The sequence below is a fragment of the Lampetra fluviatilis genome, chromosome 1 (assembly GCF_964198595.1).
Source record: "Lampetra fluviatilis chromosome 1, kcLamFluv1.1, whole genome shotgun sequence".
NCBI lineage: Eukaryota > Metazoa > Chordata > Hyperoartia > Petromyzontiformes > Petromyzontidae > Lampetra > Lampetra fluviatilis.
The window spans coordinates 29,416,666-29,433,809 of NC_136275.1; the positions used below are offsets into that span (position 1 = coordinate 29,416,666).

Below are 17,144 nucleotides of genomic sequence, written 5' to 3' on the forward strand. Positions count from 1 at the left end.
GTTCTGGGCACATGGGAGACAGGGCGAGAGAGACCCCATCCTCGTTACATTGTTGTGGGTTGTGGCGTGTCCATAACAAAAACTCGGCGCTAAAAGCAAGTACACTCTGGGGACTGCGACGGGTTTCTCCAGTCCAGGATGTTGTGAAGCAGACATTTCACTCCTCAATCTTTTCAGTTTCTCTCCAAGGAAACTTACGGTCTGAGCCGCTTAAGCTGCTGTGACAAAATATAGATGTGAAGTCACATGATGATTTTTTTTTAAACGCAGACCACCGCGCTGTATTTATAGCGTGCAGACCTAAAGAACAACACGTCGTACAGTATGCAAGCCAGAGCGCAGCATGTCATCCGCATTTGCGACAGGCACATCATCATTGCTCACCAAGAAAATGTCATCAAGGCTTGCCACTCAACAATCCCGATGCCAAACTCGTAGTTTCAATAAAATGCAATCTGGCTTGCCACTCAACGATCCCTATGTCAAACTCATAGTTTCAATAAAATGCGGTGAAAGAAAAGCTAGGGATTTTTTTCCTGACACTGTAAATAAGTGAAAAAAACTTGTATTTTATCACTGAGCCATATAGCCCCTTCGTAGAAACGACCTGGCTATCACAAATGATAGCCCAACGAAGTGGCTTATCAAGTGAACATTTATAGTGGCCACATACTATAAGCGCGTGATGTTGATTCTAAATGCGGAGGGAAAAACCTGATGACCCAGAGAAAAATCCACGCGACCACGGAGAGAACACGTAAACGCCAAATATACAGGCGTCAGGGTCGGGATCGAACCCACGACCTCCTGTATACCAGGCGAGGTAGTTAACATCTCACCAATAGCACGTGTAATACAGTCCTGTTGTGGAAGCTCTGGGCAGTGGGCATAGTAGGCGTGCACAAATAATGAAACTCATTTGGCAAAGTCACGGAGGACCGTGAGTAACAAAGGCAAAAGTCCATCTCTCAAAAAGTGCATCAACCTATGGGCCTTCCTTCCAAACCAATGTTTAACAGCAGGCAAAAACTATTAAAGGATTTTTACTTTTTGGCTACGCTGGGTGGTGGAGGGTGTTATGATAAAAAAAAATTATAGCCAGTTGATTACAACTTCGTTCCATGCACGCAACACGACCCGGCATGGGGAATGCCATGGACAGCCAAAGCCAGATCACATGCCATACTCGAGCTGGCTCGTTTATCGCTTATGCCCTTTCCATCCATATCCATCAATTAATTTTTGCTAAAGTGTTGTGGAATATTTGCTTATCCGTTGTAAACAAACGTACCTCGCAGCTCCGATTATCACGGTTGGCTATGTATTGTGCAAAGGAAGTTCAACATATACATACGCGAACGATTGCCTGGCAGTGGTACGTCGGTGCAGGGTTTTGGCGGTGCTCGTATTGGCCGACCGAGGTGCGTGCGAGTAAACCTTGTTTGGGCGAGGCCTTGCGCGTGTGCAGGCCCAGCTGCAGCTGCTCTCGGCACCAATCGAGCTCCAACTCAAACTGCTCGGCCAGAGACCAGAAAAGAAAAAAAACCCACACAGCCACCAGGCTTAGCAGCAAGCCATACACTAGTCACTGTCCACAGTGACTTTGACCAGGCTTAACAGCTACCCACCAGCCACACTGGCTGTTCCCACAGTGACTTGGACCAGGGCCTAACAGCTACCCGCCAGTCACACTGGCTGTCCACAGTGACTTGGACCAGGCCTAACAGACTGCTGTGTGGCTATGGGAGTTTTGACATGATAGCTGTGACACATAAATATCATTCTCAAAGACTCTGAAAAAAAATACACAATAGTTTCTGACGGGTCTGTGTGGATTTTGGAGTGTCATCCCTGCAATTGCATGTATTTCCTCCAGGTACTCCAGCATACTCTCATATTTAACGCTCTCATTAAAAATAAATTTTCTGAACAACTTAATGCAGAGGACGCTCCTGAAAAGTTTTGCAACTCGGCAAGAATTCCCTGGATATAAAAGGGCGTTTGGTATGATTTCATAAGTTGTTTGCTTTGACGTATATCTTCTACCCAAATAAGCTATTTTACATATTTTTACACCCTGGTGTCACCAAAATCCTTACTGGAAGCAGAACCAGAATACTCTGTAACACCGTGTACAGCTTACCTGTTCTAAATGTATACTGAAACAGAAAAATAACCATAGGCCATTGTGTCGGCGTTATGGTCCAAATTTTCCAAGTTCTAAAAATGACCACAATTACTGAACTGGGCTAACACATTGCCCAATCGTTGCCCCACCTACTGGCAGACGAATGCCCACTTGCATATTTGGGTGCTGAGTCACCTTTTGTGGCACAGAGACAGCATGCCACGGGGTGGGGAGGGAGGTTACGCTTCAAATGTTTGAGATGAGATGTGATGCAAGGCGATTTCAGTTGCCCGAGGCATTAAAGTGCCATATACATTCAAAAGATTACGACTAAATCTCAAGTGTAAACACGAGGTACGCATTCATGTTAAGAGATGCCAGGAATCGTAGACAGTTGAGAAGTCTCCTGCCTGGGATGACGGAGGTTGCTGCACTGGCACACGTTCCAATCTTGGCGATGGGAAGGGCAGGCGAGCTGCCACTGTGGCCGCCCGCATCCTTCCCGTCCCGCGTTCTCAGCGCGCCGCTGGAGCGCTTCCTTGGTAGCCTGTCTTCTGCTTTCTTCCGCTGCCTCTTCAGCTGCGACTTGTGAGCCCACTTGCGCCGTCAACATCGCTCGGTCTCACATCCCTCCTCCGGCCCCACTGCCGGAGCCCTCCCTTCCTTCTTTTCCCTCCTCCCTCCGATTACCACGGTTGACTATGTATGGTGCGAAAGAAGTTCAACACACATACAGTAGAAAGACTCGCATACAGACCGATAGACTCACCGGTGCAAAGAAGTTCAACATTCCTACATAGACTCGTATAGAGACCCATAGACTACTCATGCTGAGCCCTAATAGTTTGTTGTCCTTCCCCTGCACCTCCGATTAGCACGATGTGCTACGTACAAATAGTGCACATACAGAGCACCCGACGCCTGTACACCAGCTGAGTTCATCGCTCAATATCCTCAGTGGAGATCCTCTCCTAGGTCAAGTACCAGCTGCTGCTGTGTGGGTAGAGAGTCCCGGGTTCCTCAGGACCCCCCCCAGACATACAAACAAATAGGCGCTCAGATACCGTTCAACTTACTTTTGCATCAGCAATCACGCCAAATTGTAAATCAAGCATACACCAACACATTCTGCTTGCTAGGCAATTTAATATTTTAACAGCTGGCCGCGGTGTCCATTCCCAGACCAGTAAGTGTAGTAATTAATTAATTAATGGCCTTAAATAATTAATGCCAAGGCGACACTGTGGTGAGCGTGCTCGACTCACAAGGTCACTGATTAACGTCCTAGTCGCTGGTCCACTCGGCATACCATCCCCGTGGAGTCGACAAAATGTCATTCGCATCGGTGGCCTCGGGGTCGCCCCCGACAGATAAAGCCCCGTCCCAATGTTAATTTGGACAAAATACGTTTAAATTACCACGCGTCGCCTAACGTTCATTCTCTATGGCAGCAGCACGGAGTTCTTCCGTGACACAGACGTAGATCCGTGGTGGAGAGAGGGGGGCGGAGGGTACTTGCCGAGTGAGAGCAAAGTACACGGAGTCCACGCTTGCTGAATGAAAGCGGTGAGCGGCAAATGATACCAATGCTCCGGTTGGCGACAGCGTTCAACTCGCAGTGTTTAAGAGTCACGTGAAAATTTGTTGCACCATTATTGTTTCCATCGTACCAGTACGCCTTAACTTTGTGTTTATTACCAAAAGAGCAAACCATCAGTCAATTCTTTAATCCAAGTCAAAATACCAATCCATTATTAATTACAATCCCAAGGACCCGCAGGTGACACGTGCCAAAGAGCCTGCACCCTTTCCAGATGGAAATGCGCACCGCTCGGAACAACTCTCATTGGGTGCGCACAAAATATAATGCACCGGCGTTTTATGTGTCCAGACTTTGGGCCCACAGTCACGATCCACGTGGGGGTGCGTGTGGGTGAGGAGCCGTCGTGGCGATACCTCCGCCGCCCGCCCTGGCACCAAGGGCTCCGCCGCGGTGGCTTTGCTGGAAGTTGCTGGCTGTGTGGGGTCAGTCTGGGCTGACATGCTTCTCTCTCTCTCCAGCCACACAGATGCTCTCTCCTACCTGGTGAAGACAAAACATTATCGTCGCGGTGAGTTCTGAAGACATTTTCACATCCGACACACACAACTCAATAAAACTCAACGGCCACTTGGCGAGAGGCAAATGTTCTAAGGATGAAACACAATTGTTAAAAAGTTCACTTTGACCATGATATAACTTGGGCTATAGCAAATGTCTCTAAATCATGACAGTTTAAATTAAGACAATGGCAGAAAGCCCCGCATATTTCTGAGTTTAATAAATCAAGTGGAACCTTGCAAGCAGCAGTACTTGGTATAAAGTCAACGATAGTAGAGGTGGCCATGTGACTCAGAGGTCAACACGTGCAAAATTATAGTCAGGTCCTGCAATTTCCACATCAGGGCTCTACGACCAATTCGACCACGATTAAGTTGTGACATAAGTCAGCACGGTGGCATGTAGCATCGTATCAACAAGGCTCGATTATTGCAACTCACTACTCGACGGGACGTCTGGATAAAATCATGACCAAGCTGCAGCGTTTACAAAACTGTTTGGCACGTGTCGTGACGGGTACTGCAAAATCTGACCATGTCCGTCCAGTGCTCGCTGAGCTGCAATGGCTTCCGGTTGCTGAACGAATACATTCTAAGGTCGCACTCATTACACGCAAAATGCTTTCCACAAATCAACCACAACACCTTGCTGATCTCGTCAAGGAGCATAAACCATCATGGGAACTCCGGTCATCCTCGCAGCGGCTTTTGGCTTAGCCATCAAACAAAGAGGGTGGTCACCGCATCACACCCTTTCAGATGCGCTTCTGCAGCCGTCTGGAACGCTCTGTCTTCCGATATTAGGAAGCCACTGGAGCTATGCACTTTTACAGCGACATTGAATACTATTTTTTTTATAACTGCTGTTTGTGTTTAGTTTGTTGTCCTTCCCCCACACCTCCAATTATAGCACGGTTGACTACGTACGGTGCGAAATAACTTCAATAGACATACTTTATATATCGATTTAAAGCTTTCGTGACTGCAGGGATTCATCTTCTTGGTTCTTTCGGTAAAGTCACGTAGAAGGGAAGTAATAAAATAATAAAAATAAAACATAATAAAATAAAATAATATAATATAATTATTTTATTTTATTATGTTTTATTTTTATTATTTTATTACTTCCCTTCTACGTGACTTTAAAATAATAAAAATAAAACATAATAAAATAAAATAATATAATATAATTATTTTATTTTATTATGTTTTATTTTTATTATTTTATTACTTCCCTTCTACGTGACTTTACCGAAAGAATAAAAATAAAACATAATAAAATAAAATAATATAAAATAATATAATTATTTTATTTTATTATGTTTTATTTTTATTATTTTATTACTTCCCTTCTACGTGACTTTACCGAAAGAACCAAGAAGATACTTTATATACAAAGGGCTGATCTGGTACAGCTGAGGTCTTGGTTCTAAATCCAGCCAGCGGCCTGTAAATAAACCACATTTATTAAAAAATGATTGCAAAAACAAGAGTCCCAATAAATTTGATTGGCTGCTTCCTTAATTCCTGCTTTGAAGGATGGATTAAAATGCATTCGTTTGACTTTTGGAAAGTAGCCGTTAACTTTTAGGAGGCCGGGGGTACCTCTGTGCCAGTCAGTTAATTGCTTGGAGGGTTTTTTGTTCGCCAAGAGCCAAAAAAACATGAATTGATTAAAACTGATAAAGACGGTTGCAGCTCATGTGGGTATTATTCACAGTCTAGATACACAGTATTACAGTCAATCATCTATTATGCAGATAATCACATCATTATTTAAAGTATCTTGTTTTTGCACATTCTTGTATGACATCATGTTTTTAGGTGTTGTATACATGTTTTTTTAAGTGTTTTAAATTTATTTGCGATATGAAATTTCCATGAATAAACATACAAAGACAAAAATAAATATCCTGCAAAAAAAGTTACTTTATTTACCATACTGTACTTACCAATCCAATCTCGAAAACTCTGCCTAAGGTGATGTATATAGTCCAGTATTTTCATTGTTTGTTGTACGTAGTGTATAATGTACGACTGTATATGTAATATTTAACACTGAAATCAAGCATAGCTACGTTTCTTTTCGCCACACGTATGGTGACTATCGCCGGCCTGCGTTACAGCCTTTGGAGCGGTTTTGCCGGATCGGCCCGAGACCACCGGATAATGTTGGAAGCTGGATAAGCGATGATGAACTGTACAGTATATTGTACTGTATAGACAATAGCAACACTGGCTTCAACACAGCACTACTACACGTGTTTTTGCTGTAGCTCCAATGAACTACACACGCAGCTGAATCTCTATCGAGTTCGGAATGGAGGTAGGAGCCTCCAGCAGGCTACCGAAACCCAGGGCCGGATTGAGGTTCTTGCCGGCCTCAGGCACTTCTTCGTTGCTAACTCTCTACACTTGGTAGTGCTGCTACCCCATGTCACTACTACCGCCGCTGTCACTCGCTCATCTCACGTCGTACTTCGTCCAGCCGCTGGACAGATGTCATCATTGACACGTCCATTACACTGGTCAACACACTTTTCTGGCATAAGGTATTCCAACGGTTTTAAGGTAATTTTGGGGTGCTGATTCCTAATCTGGCATCAGTTTTTGTCTATCACATCAGGTTTTTGATATGTCAAATATTGCATTTTCAATAACAGCAAATTTATGCTCATATACGAATAGCTCAACAGACATCCATACAAGAATAAGATAATATACAATATACAATAATAATGAAACAAACATTTAATGAGCCGTAGCACAAAGTTGTGAGAGAGACTGCATATCAATGTGAGGGAATGCATACTACCATGTAAGAATTTAATTGTGAAGATAAGAAAAATATGTACAAAAAGGTCATTCATAATAGTGATGTTACATCTGCATAAACGACCTCTTCTTTGACGATCTCCATTTGTACAGCTTGTGGAATGTCTCTCATCAAGGACCAGCAGTAATCTGCCATCATGTTTGAGTCCCATCGGCCTTGGTAACGTTCTTCCATAACTTTAATGTCTTGATGAAAGCGTTCACCTTGCTCGTCGCTCACGTGACACATGTTCTCTGGAAACTGGGCCAAGTGACTATGTAAGTAGTGAACCTTGATGCTCATTCTACATCCAAGTGCTTGGAAACTCAAGAGCAGCTCCTCCACAATCTCTCGATAGTTGTCCGCTTTCCTGTTCCCAAGGAAATTCCGCACCACATCAGAGAATGCATTCCAAGCTCTAGCCTCTGCCGCAGTCATTGTTGTAACAAAATGTGGATCCCTGATGAGTGTTCTTATTTGAGGGCCATCAAATATTCCTGCCTTTTTCTTCTCGGCACTGAGACTTGAAAAGGTTGAACATATATAGCTGAAGCAGTCTCCAGTGTGATCAAGAGCTTTGACGAATTGCTTCATTAACCCAAGTTTTATGTGCCGTGGGGGAAATACAATTGTATTCCTATCAACCAGAGGCTCATTCTTGATGTTCTTGTCACCAGGCGTCAAACTGATTCTTGGTGGCCAGTTCTTTTTAACCCAGTGTTCTAATGTAACCCTACTGTCCCAGTAGCACAGGAAACAATGGTATTTGGTGTGACCTCCTTGCTGACCCAGCAGAATATTAACCATTTTCAAATCAACACAAATTAGCCAACCATGAACATGGTATTCCAATCTATCCAGAACAATCTTGATGTTGGCATACTCTTCATTCATTTTTACAGAGTGTCCTATTGGGATTGAACCATATATATTTCTGTTGTGAAGTAACACACATTTCAAACTCCTTTTACTACTGTCAATAAAAAGTCTCCATTCACTTGAATCATATGCGGGCAGTCCCATATTGAGAAGAAGCCCTTCAACATCATTACAAGAAACAAGTTGACCATCTGAATGGAAGTACTTTCGCAGTGCTACTTCTCTGTTACGATAAAAGGAGACACTAGTGCCAGGTCTGAGTAGTCCTTTCTCTTGCAGCCTGGAAGCCAAAAATTCAGCAGACTGCTTTGGCAAATACAAATCTCTTACAAGATCATTCAATTCAGGCTGACTACACAGAGCAATTTTATCACAATCTGCATCAGATGGTGTATATTCGATCTGAGCATCATCATCATCATCTGTAGAAGCAGGTAAACTGAGGGATTCAACATCAATCTCTGGTAGCTCAGTAAATACAGGCACAGGTATTTCCTCACAGTGCTCAACTGGTCGTCTGGCAGATGGGATATCTGGGTATTGTAAGTGTTGTTTGTTTTTCTTATTGAAACCTTTTACATTGACAAGGCAGAAGTAGCAGTTATCCAAATGGTTTGTAGGTTCTCTCCAAACCATTAGCACACCAAACTTCAGCTTAGCATTCTTTCCTTTAGACCATGATCACAAAGTTTCACAGGTTTTACACACTTTGTGAGGAGCCCAATTTTTGTCTTGGTCTCCAAGTCGTACTTTAAAGAAGGCAAGATAAACTTTCTTGACAAAGGTATTGATGTTGCGCCTTTGATCCTGCAAAGTGAAGCTGCCACAGATGAGCAGAAGAAATGTGGGTCATTACTGCATTTCCTTCTTTCGGATGTTGTAGCCATTGTTAGATTACGCCCTGCAGAAGAATTATTATTAAATAAATGTGGATATCTACATAAAATTATATTATAAACACACTATCCTAAAAATACAGCACCATATTTTAACACTAAAGCAGTCACTGACTCGCAACAACATGCAATCATAAGTGACAGAGATCATTTCGGGAAAATCAATAAAAATGGGGTATGCCGATAGCATAAAAATGAGATGTGATAGAGCAAATCTGAGATCAGATTTGGAATCAGCACCCTAAAATTAGTCTAAAATAGAGCCGTCGATTCGTCATTTCTCCTGCACGGTACCCATGCCGTTCTTCTTGCCACCCGTCTGAGAGCTGTCGTCCCGGCCAGACTGATGGCACCAGACATCAAACCCGGCCACGACTATAACAAAGATCCCCCCCCCGCACCCTACCCAGTGTAGCCTTAACACAGGCTGGATGGTGGCGGGTTTCACGACACATTTATAGTTACGCGATCTAACCACCCCAAATAAACCTGTTACAGATGATATTGGTGCTGTTAGCAGCAAGTAGCGCCTGCCAAGGCCGGCACTGTGGCAGACACACGACTGGGTGGGGGCAGCACCACGCCCGGCCGCCTTTGTCTCCCCAGTGGTGATGCGGTTTTTTGCACACCAGATACTTTTTTGAGGCTGAGTCGACCTAGGGGACGCTCGGCCAAACATGACAAACCCGAATCCCGCCTCCTGAGTTCGATTCCCGCTCACGGCCAACACCGATGACGATTATCCTGGGCCTCCTCCCCCTAGGTCGACTCAGCCTCAAAAGTGTATCCCGGTGTGCAGTAAACATCGCCACTCGGGGGAGACAAAGGCGGCCGGGCGCGTGGTGCTGGGCCACGGCGGCGGCCTTCGGCGGCGCTGCTCCTCGCCACTCGCAGCGACTTTCCCCACAGTCGGTCAGAGGCTACCCGGGGGCATCTTTGTCTGTGTACTGTACAGAGCCACGCCGAGTTAATCATCATAATAATCATCGTAACAATCATCACGGGGCGCCTGGCACCGCTCGAGTCTCCGGTGGAGGATAAGTTCGAGACGGTGAAGATGAACGCTCGCCTCGCCTGAGAGAAGACGTCTCCTGCTTTTTCATCCACCTCTTGCACGGCCTCCACCTCTTGCACCACGGCCTCCTCTTCTACCCGCGTCTCTCTCTCGGCGGGCCGCACTCGGCACGGCGGGAGCCGCGCGGGGGAGGAGGCGGCGGCCACCGGCACTGCAACTGGGAGATGCCAACTCAGAGGGAGCTTTTCCCTCCTCCTCTCGCTGCTCGTGAATCCTTCTGTCGGCCTCGACGGCTCCTCACCACCTCGAGACGCTGCCGACGATGATGATGATGAGGAGGATATTGACATTACTATACTCGCACAACAAACTCGCGCAAGGCGCAGTGAGGCGAGCGGGGTTCGTTTAGCAGGGAGCAGCAGAGGTTGTTCTGGTTGGGTGAGATCGCGTGGATATACAACATTGTGTCGTTGTTAAACTCACCGCCACCCGACTCGGCCCATCAGTCAGGGGTTTGTCACGTAATTCGTTACTTGGTACATACAACCGGTTGTGTGTTGGAGAGTAAACCTGCTACAACATTTAAAATTATAGTGTCGTGTATAGTGTAGTTTACTAGTACAGTACTAACCGGTTGTGTGTTGGAGAGTAAACCCGCTACAACATCTTCTTCTTGTTTTTTTCGGTAAAGTCACGTAGAAGGGAAGTAATAAAATAATAAAAATAAAACAATTCTCACGACGTTTCAACATTTAACAATTCGAGTAACCGTGACGTTTCTCCGGTAATTACAGCAACAACAACCAGCATTAATTGGCTGTGTCGGGTGGTGGCGGTTTTAATGACACACAAACACCTCTATTGTGGCATGAGAGTTATTTCGGCTCTGCAGCGAATTTAAAAACGCGACGTTCGCTCTCCGCCTCGCTTTGATTGACTGCGTTGCCGGTAAACAAACTCAACTTTTAATATTGTTTTAAACCACGGAAGGGCCCACCACTGAGCTATATAGTAGCTTTTTTCCAGATGCGACCTGGCTAGCACAAATGATTGCTCAACGAAGTTAGTGCCTTATCACTGTGGAAATTTATATCTGCAGCCAAATAGTTCTAAATGAGCGAAGTTGATTATTATGAATGTGAAGGGAGGAAAATCCAGAGGGACCCGGAGGAAAATCCACGCGACCACGGAGAAAAAGACACGCAAACTCCAAATATACAGCAGGCGTCTGGGTCGGGATTGAACCCACGACCTGTATATTAGGCGAGGTAGTTGACATCTAGCCACCGGGATGATGATGAGGGAAAGACATGCAAACTCCAAATATACAGCAGGCGTAATGGTCGGGATCAAACCCACACCCCTGTTGTATACCAGGCGAGGTAGTTAACATCTCATAGCCACCGCAGCACATGGCGGGGCAACTGATTTGAAACTGGGTACTGTGGCGAGATGTTAACTTCCTCGCTTAGTATAAGGAGGTCATGGATTCGATCCCGATCCTGACGCCTGCTGGAAATGTGGAGTTTGCGGTGTCTCTCTCTCCCCGTGGTCGCGTGGAATTTTCTCTGTTTTTTTTCCACCTCCACATTGAGAATCAAAATCACACGTTTTAGAGTTACAGTATTCGGCTGCTACTATAAATGTCCACATGATCAAGCCCGCTTTTTAGCTATCGTTTGTGAAAGCCTGGTCACTTCTGAAAAACAGCTGTACTCTATATCTCAATGGGGCTTACCTGGTATAATATTAAATAGTTCTAGTATATTATAACACCGGTTACCGGATGAAACCCGGTTACCGGTTCACAACCAGTTACCGAATAACACTGCACTATAACCGGTATTGACCAAAACATACCAATAATGTACCTATGTATGTTGAACTTTTTTCAAACAGCACGTTGTCAACTGCTAATCAGAGGTGCGGGGTAAGGGCAACAAACTAAATAAACTATAATACAGAGGTTTTTTTGGGTTAGATCGCGTAAATATTCATGTGTCCTATGGGAACCTCATTTGCCAGTAAAAATATCTATGCAAACATGACTCCTTGTAAAAAAAGGTGTCAGTTTTGTTGCCAGATAGAAGGGTAAAGAACCAATTATCATATTCATGTGTCGTTAAACCTGCCACTACCCGATAGAGCCAAATAGTAAGGTGTATCGCGTAAACAGAACATGCTAATTCGTTACTAGTGTAGTGACTGTGAATGTTATTGTGTGGTGCCAGGCTTGCGAAGCCACGACGGATAATATGTTGTCATTATGTGCAGCCCGGTTACTGGGCGTAGTACCAGCCCTAGCGAGGCTTGGGTGAGCGCTGGTCAGCGTGGAGGCACCACATACAGTGTGCGGTGCAGGCTCCCGGTGAGGCAGCGAGTGGGGAGTGTCAGCCAGCCAGGGTTATGTTGGGGCATGATACGCTGGTTGACCTGCCGACACATGACCGGATGATATTGGAGGGGGGCCACTGGTGGACGGGGGCCGCTGGGCGGTCACGTGGTCTAAAGGAGCTCTCGGGAGCCTTCGGGAAAGAGCTCGAGAGATCTAGAAGGTGGGCGGGGCGAGGGGCGGATCCAGCCCCAGCCCAGGCCGATATAACGGGGGCCCCGTGAGGGGCTCTGGGTTCTTGGGGTTGTTGGTGACGAAGATCCACGTCGGGTTGAAGAAGCCTCTAGCCACGCGGTCTGGGAACCAGCTTGTGGTCCGGACCGATGATAGCGAAACGTGTCTAGTTCTGCCGTAGCGTGGTTAGATGGGCGTTCAACACCCAAGTATAGGTTACGTTATGTTGTGTGTTCAGTTGGTGAAATAAATAGTCTTCTTGATTCTTTCGGTAAAGTCACGTAGAATGGAAGTAATAAAATAATAAAAATAAAACATAATAAAATAATTCTCACGTTTCGGCCACAACGCAAGCAGCCGTCCTCAGGTGAAGACCAGGTCTGTTGGGGAGACAGCGTCTGAATGAAACACCACCACGCTTGGAGCGTATATTTAAGCTAGGTTGGAAGGGGGGGAAGGGCGCCTTGACAAAATAATTTGCATATCAAGAGGAATTTAGCATATTTATGGGAAATGCAGGTATGTGATTAGTACTACTTGTGAAATGCGTAGGTGTGCGGGGGGTTTTAAAGTCATTATGCCCGTGCATTATGCAGGATTAGCAGCATCAAAGGGAGGGGATAGGGGTAGCATTAATAAAGGGAAGGAATGTTAATAGTATGTAGCTGCAGTAACTAAACAACCACGTAAAAAACTAAAGTATAAACTACATAGTATCATCAGTATACTAAATATACTCTCCAATAAGCTGAGCTACTAACAGTAAGTAATACATTACAATTCTATGTCGCAAAAAATATAATATGCTTCCAGCTAAACTTTTTTCCCTTACATCACACGGGTCTACCCCATACTATATGCTGCCATAGACAAACCCAACATTAAATTATATACTGTATTACTATACACCACCCTATACCTTAGAATAATACATAGTGTAATATTACACTATGTATTATTCTATCCACCCTACTGTATATCACACTGCTGTATATTCACTATACAATTACGATACTATATATTGCCTTATACATTGTATTAAACATTACAATTTTATACTATTTATTATTATACAATCTGCTATATACTATACCATTGACCGTCGAGTGAAAGATACTAAGAGGAAGGAAAATGAAACACCACCACGCTTGGAGCATATATTTTAGCTGGGTTGGAAGGGGGGAAGGGCGCCTTGACAAAATAATTTGCATATCAAGAGGAATTTTGCATATTTATGGGAAATGCAGGTATGTGATTAGTACTACTTGTGAAATGCGTAGGAGGTGGGCGGGGGGTTTTCAAAGTCATTATGCCCGTGCATTATGCAGGATTAGCAGCATCAAAGGGAGGGGATAGGAGTAGCATTAATAAAGGGAAGGAATGTTAATAGTATGTAACTACAGTAACTAAACAACCACGTAAAAAACTAAAGTATAAACTACATTGTATCATCAGTATACTAAATATACTCTCCAATAAGCTGAGCTACTAACAGTAAGTAATACATTACAAATATAAATAAATAGTCTTGCTCCCAAGACAACGTCTGCGACTCAGTTGGACTCACTACGCTAGTACAGCACACCGGTGTGTTGGAGACCTGTATTATGGATGATATTGGTCGCGAAAGCATACGTGATAATTGTTTTTTTACCCTCTTATCTGGCAACAAAACTGACACCTTTTTTACGAGGAGTCATGTTTGCATAGACCACAATACCTGCAGTCATGATGCAAACAAAAAACACAACTCTGATAATATATGCACTGTCTTTGAAGTTGATTGGTCCACACCCGAGACAGCTTTCCTTAGAGCCTAGTCTCACATGGGTTGGACCAAATGACGCCAAAAGGCGCACAACTCAAAGACAATGCACCATCAGAGTATGAGAGCTCAGGGTAAGCATTTACACCATTGGTACCCCTGGCAAATCACTTTTCGTCAATTGACAGACTACATCGCTTTTCGTCAATCGAAAAGCGATGTAGTCCGTCAATTTGCGTTCACGGAAAAATGTCGTGAAAACTGAACATCCGCAAATCGACGGATACCACCCGTGTGTGTAAACAGGGTGCTTAAAATGAAAAAAAGTGTATGGGACTATCGTTTTTAATGAACGGATACATTGTAACATGATAACAAATGTATGTTAATGGCTTAGAAAAGTCAAAGAGTCTCCACTTGTTCGCTGAGTAGTCTCCAGAGCCCGAAGGCAGCACTTTTCTCGTGGTATTGTTGCAAATTCTCAGAAGTGTTAAAACATTTTTGAAGCACCCTCTATTTTTAATGCCAGTGCGACTTGTCTCGGGTTTCTTTTGCGAGGTGTTTGTGCACCACAGCCAACGCAGCACCACCAGATATGTAATACGTGATTGTGTCATTTGACCTCCTTTGCCAGTACCAAAATATAATAGGAGTTTTCCCCTTTTTTCTGGCAACAAAACTGAAACCTTTTACAAGGAATCATGTCTGCATTAACCACAATACTTGGTCAGAATTCAAACAAAAAACACTGATAATATATGCATTGTGCTTGAAACTGATTGGTCCACACCAGACAGCTTTCTTTTGAGCCTCGTCTCAAACGGTGCTTGACCAGAGGACGCCAAATGGCGTACAGCTCAAAGACTATGCACTATCAAAGTAATGAGGCCTCGGGATAAGCATCTACATCATTTGACCTCCTTTGTCAGTACCAAAATATAAGAATATGGTTTTCTCCCTTTTTTCTGGCAACAAAACTGAAACTTTTTACAAAGAATCATGTCTGCATTAACCACAATACTTGTGGTCAGAATGCACCGTTTAAGACGAGGCTAAAAAGAAAGCTGTCTCTGCTGTGGACTAATCAGTTTCAAGGACAATGCATATATTATCAGTGTTTTTTTGTTTTCATTCGGACCACAAGTATTGTGGTTAATGCCGACAAGATTCCTTGTAAAAAGGTTTCAGTTTTGTTGCCAGAAAAAAAGGGGAAAACCCCTATTCTTATACGTCATCGTGGTTTATCTGATATCGTCAATAACTGTGACCTTTAAAAAGATGCGACATTTTGGGCAATGTCCCTTTCTATGTTACCTTTAGGTGTGCCGAGGTGCCACGATGGAACATTGCCTGACTCTCAATTATCCACAATACCGACAGGGAGGACGGCCGTGGATAATTCAAAATTGTGGATAATCCAAAAATATGTATTTCCCGTGGATTGCTATACCAAAAACCACTAATATTGATATAAATGTTTAAGTTAAGAACATGTAGTTGGTTAAAATAAAAATGTGTGGTAAAGAATCGACCAATCGGTAAAACTCAGTGATAACTTTCCTGCTCCCGCGCAGAAGACTGGACCCACTAAGTGACTAAGTGGACAACAGCAGAGCCACGCCAATCAACATCAAACTCCACCCACTGTTGTAAAGATCTGCAACTACTGTACTGTAGAGGCAATCACGTGGATTTGGGATTAACCGGAGCACATATTTGCTCGGTTTAAGCAACGTGACTTATAATAAACATATCCAAGAAGAGCAATGTGTAAATTTTTGAGATTATTCATTTGGGATCAAAATGCCAGGTGCGCGGATAATCGACAGTCTCCCGGATTATATATTTTACATATGAAGCACTACGTAGTCAGGCCATTGCCCTATAAGTATCCGGCGTGTATATTTAAGCGAGTACGGCCGCAGTATTAACCAGGGTGGCCGCCGCCACTGCCGGATTCGAACATACGAACTTCTCGCAGCTCGCGGAGTGATCGTTGCCCACAGGGGACTTTTTTTTTCAAACACGGAGGCCAGAAATGACGAACGCGGGAGGGGAAACATTGCGCAGGTCTAAAACCACAGCAATATTTCTAAGCCTGTTTTGTAAAATGGAAAATATTTTATTTTTGTTAATTGTTTCTATTGAGCCAATCACGGGGGGGGGGGGGGTACAACTTCCGTGACAGGTGAGCGGTGCATAGCGGGATAGGCGGCTCGGGCAGACAACCAACGCGGACGTGTAGGACCGTAGCGTTAGGCGGTATGTGGTGTTTCAGATCCCTTTTCTTCAGGGAAGGGGGAATGAGGGGGAGTCAGTCTCATTTGCAGTTCAGTCGAGTAAACTTGGGGTCTCTGGAGTGGCATTCACAAAGGGGCCCCAGATCTGGGTGAACTCCCCTTCTATATTCCTCACTTCCAGACTCAGGTGTTCTAAAGCTGCTGGGGCGAGTAGAGAGTTGTGCCATAGGGTAAAATGGAAAATATTTAATCACACACGGGCACAGTTATATATAAATCAGTTTCTTTGTTTTTATGTGAAATGTTATTCAAACATTTCGAAAATACTTTTTACCTTTTTATATATATGTAATGTAATAAAGGACTCCTTCACACGTTGTCGCTCTCCGTTGGCCCTTTATTGGGTTATTTTCCTTTCACCCGCTCTTCCTCCACCGACCCTCGCCGTGCGCCCCGCGCACGCTCCGTGTGGCTCTCTCTCTGTCGCCGTACGCCCCGCCCACACTCCGTGTAGCTCTCGCCACGCCGTCACCTCCGGCCCCTCCGTGTGCTCTTCCTCACCCGCTCTGGCCACACCGCCCTTCGGGTCCCCCACACCCGCTCTGGCTCTCTCTCTCCCGTGCGCACCCGCTCGCTCCGCTGCCCGCACACACTTCACCCCAGTCCGCCTATCGGGCCCAACCACGTGGCAATAGCGCCACTTCTCCTCTCACCGCCAGCGTGGCTCCCCTCTGTCGTTC

At 44.7% G+C, this 17,144-nt stretch overlaps 1 protein-coding gene and 1 long non-coding RNA gene across 3 annotated transcripts in view; both read right to left on the reverse strand.

Moving 5' to 3' along the window:
• Window positions 1-2,669, reverse strand: part of C1H8orf33 (chromosome 1 C8orf33 homolog) — a 28,402-nt gene extending 25,733 nt beyond the window's left edge. Inside the window, exons 1-2 of the mRNA XM_078860333.1 lie at window positions 2,539-2,669; window positions 1,438-1,513 (exon numbers count right to left, since the gene is read on the reverse strand). Coding sequence (XP_078716459.1) covers window positions 1,438-1,513; window positions 2,539-2,625 — 163 coding nt within the window. The 5' untranslated portion in view covers window positions 2,626-2,669. The remainder of the gene's footprint in view (window positions 1-1,437; window positions 1,514-2,538) is intronic.
• A 23-nt stretch (window positions 2,670-2,692) lies between these two features.
• LOC144934505 (uncharacterized) lies at window positions 2,693-10,168 on the reverse strand. Of its 2 annotated transcripts, none has more exons than XR_013637167.1 (3): window positions 9,893-10,149; window positions 4,085-4,211; window positions 2,693-2,827 (listed from the first exon to the last, which is right to left on the reverse strand). It is a non-coding gene; the product is annotated as an uncharacterized LOC144934505 (long non-coding RNA). The 2 variants fall into 2 exon arrangements; XR_013637168.1 differs by having other exon boundaries at window positions 2,808-2,827; window positions 4,001-4,211; window positions 9,893-10,168.
• Window positions 10,169-17,144: the final 6,976 nt, after the last annotated feature.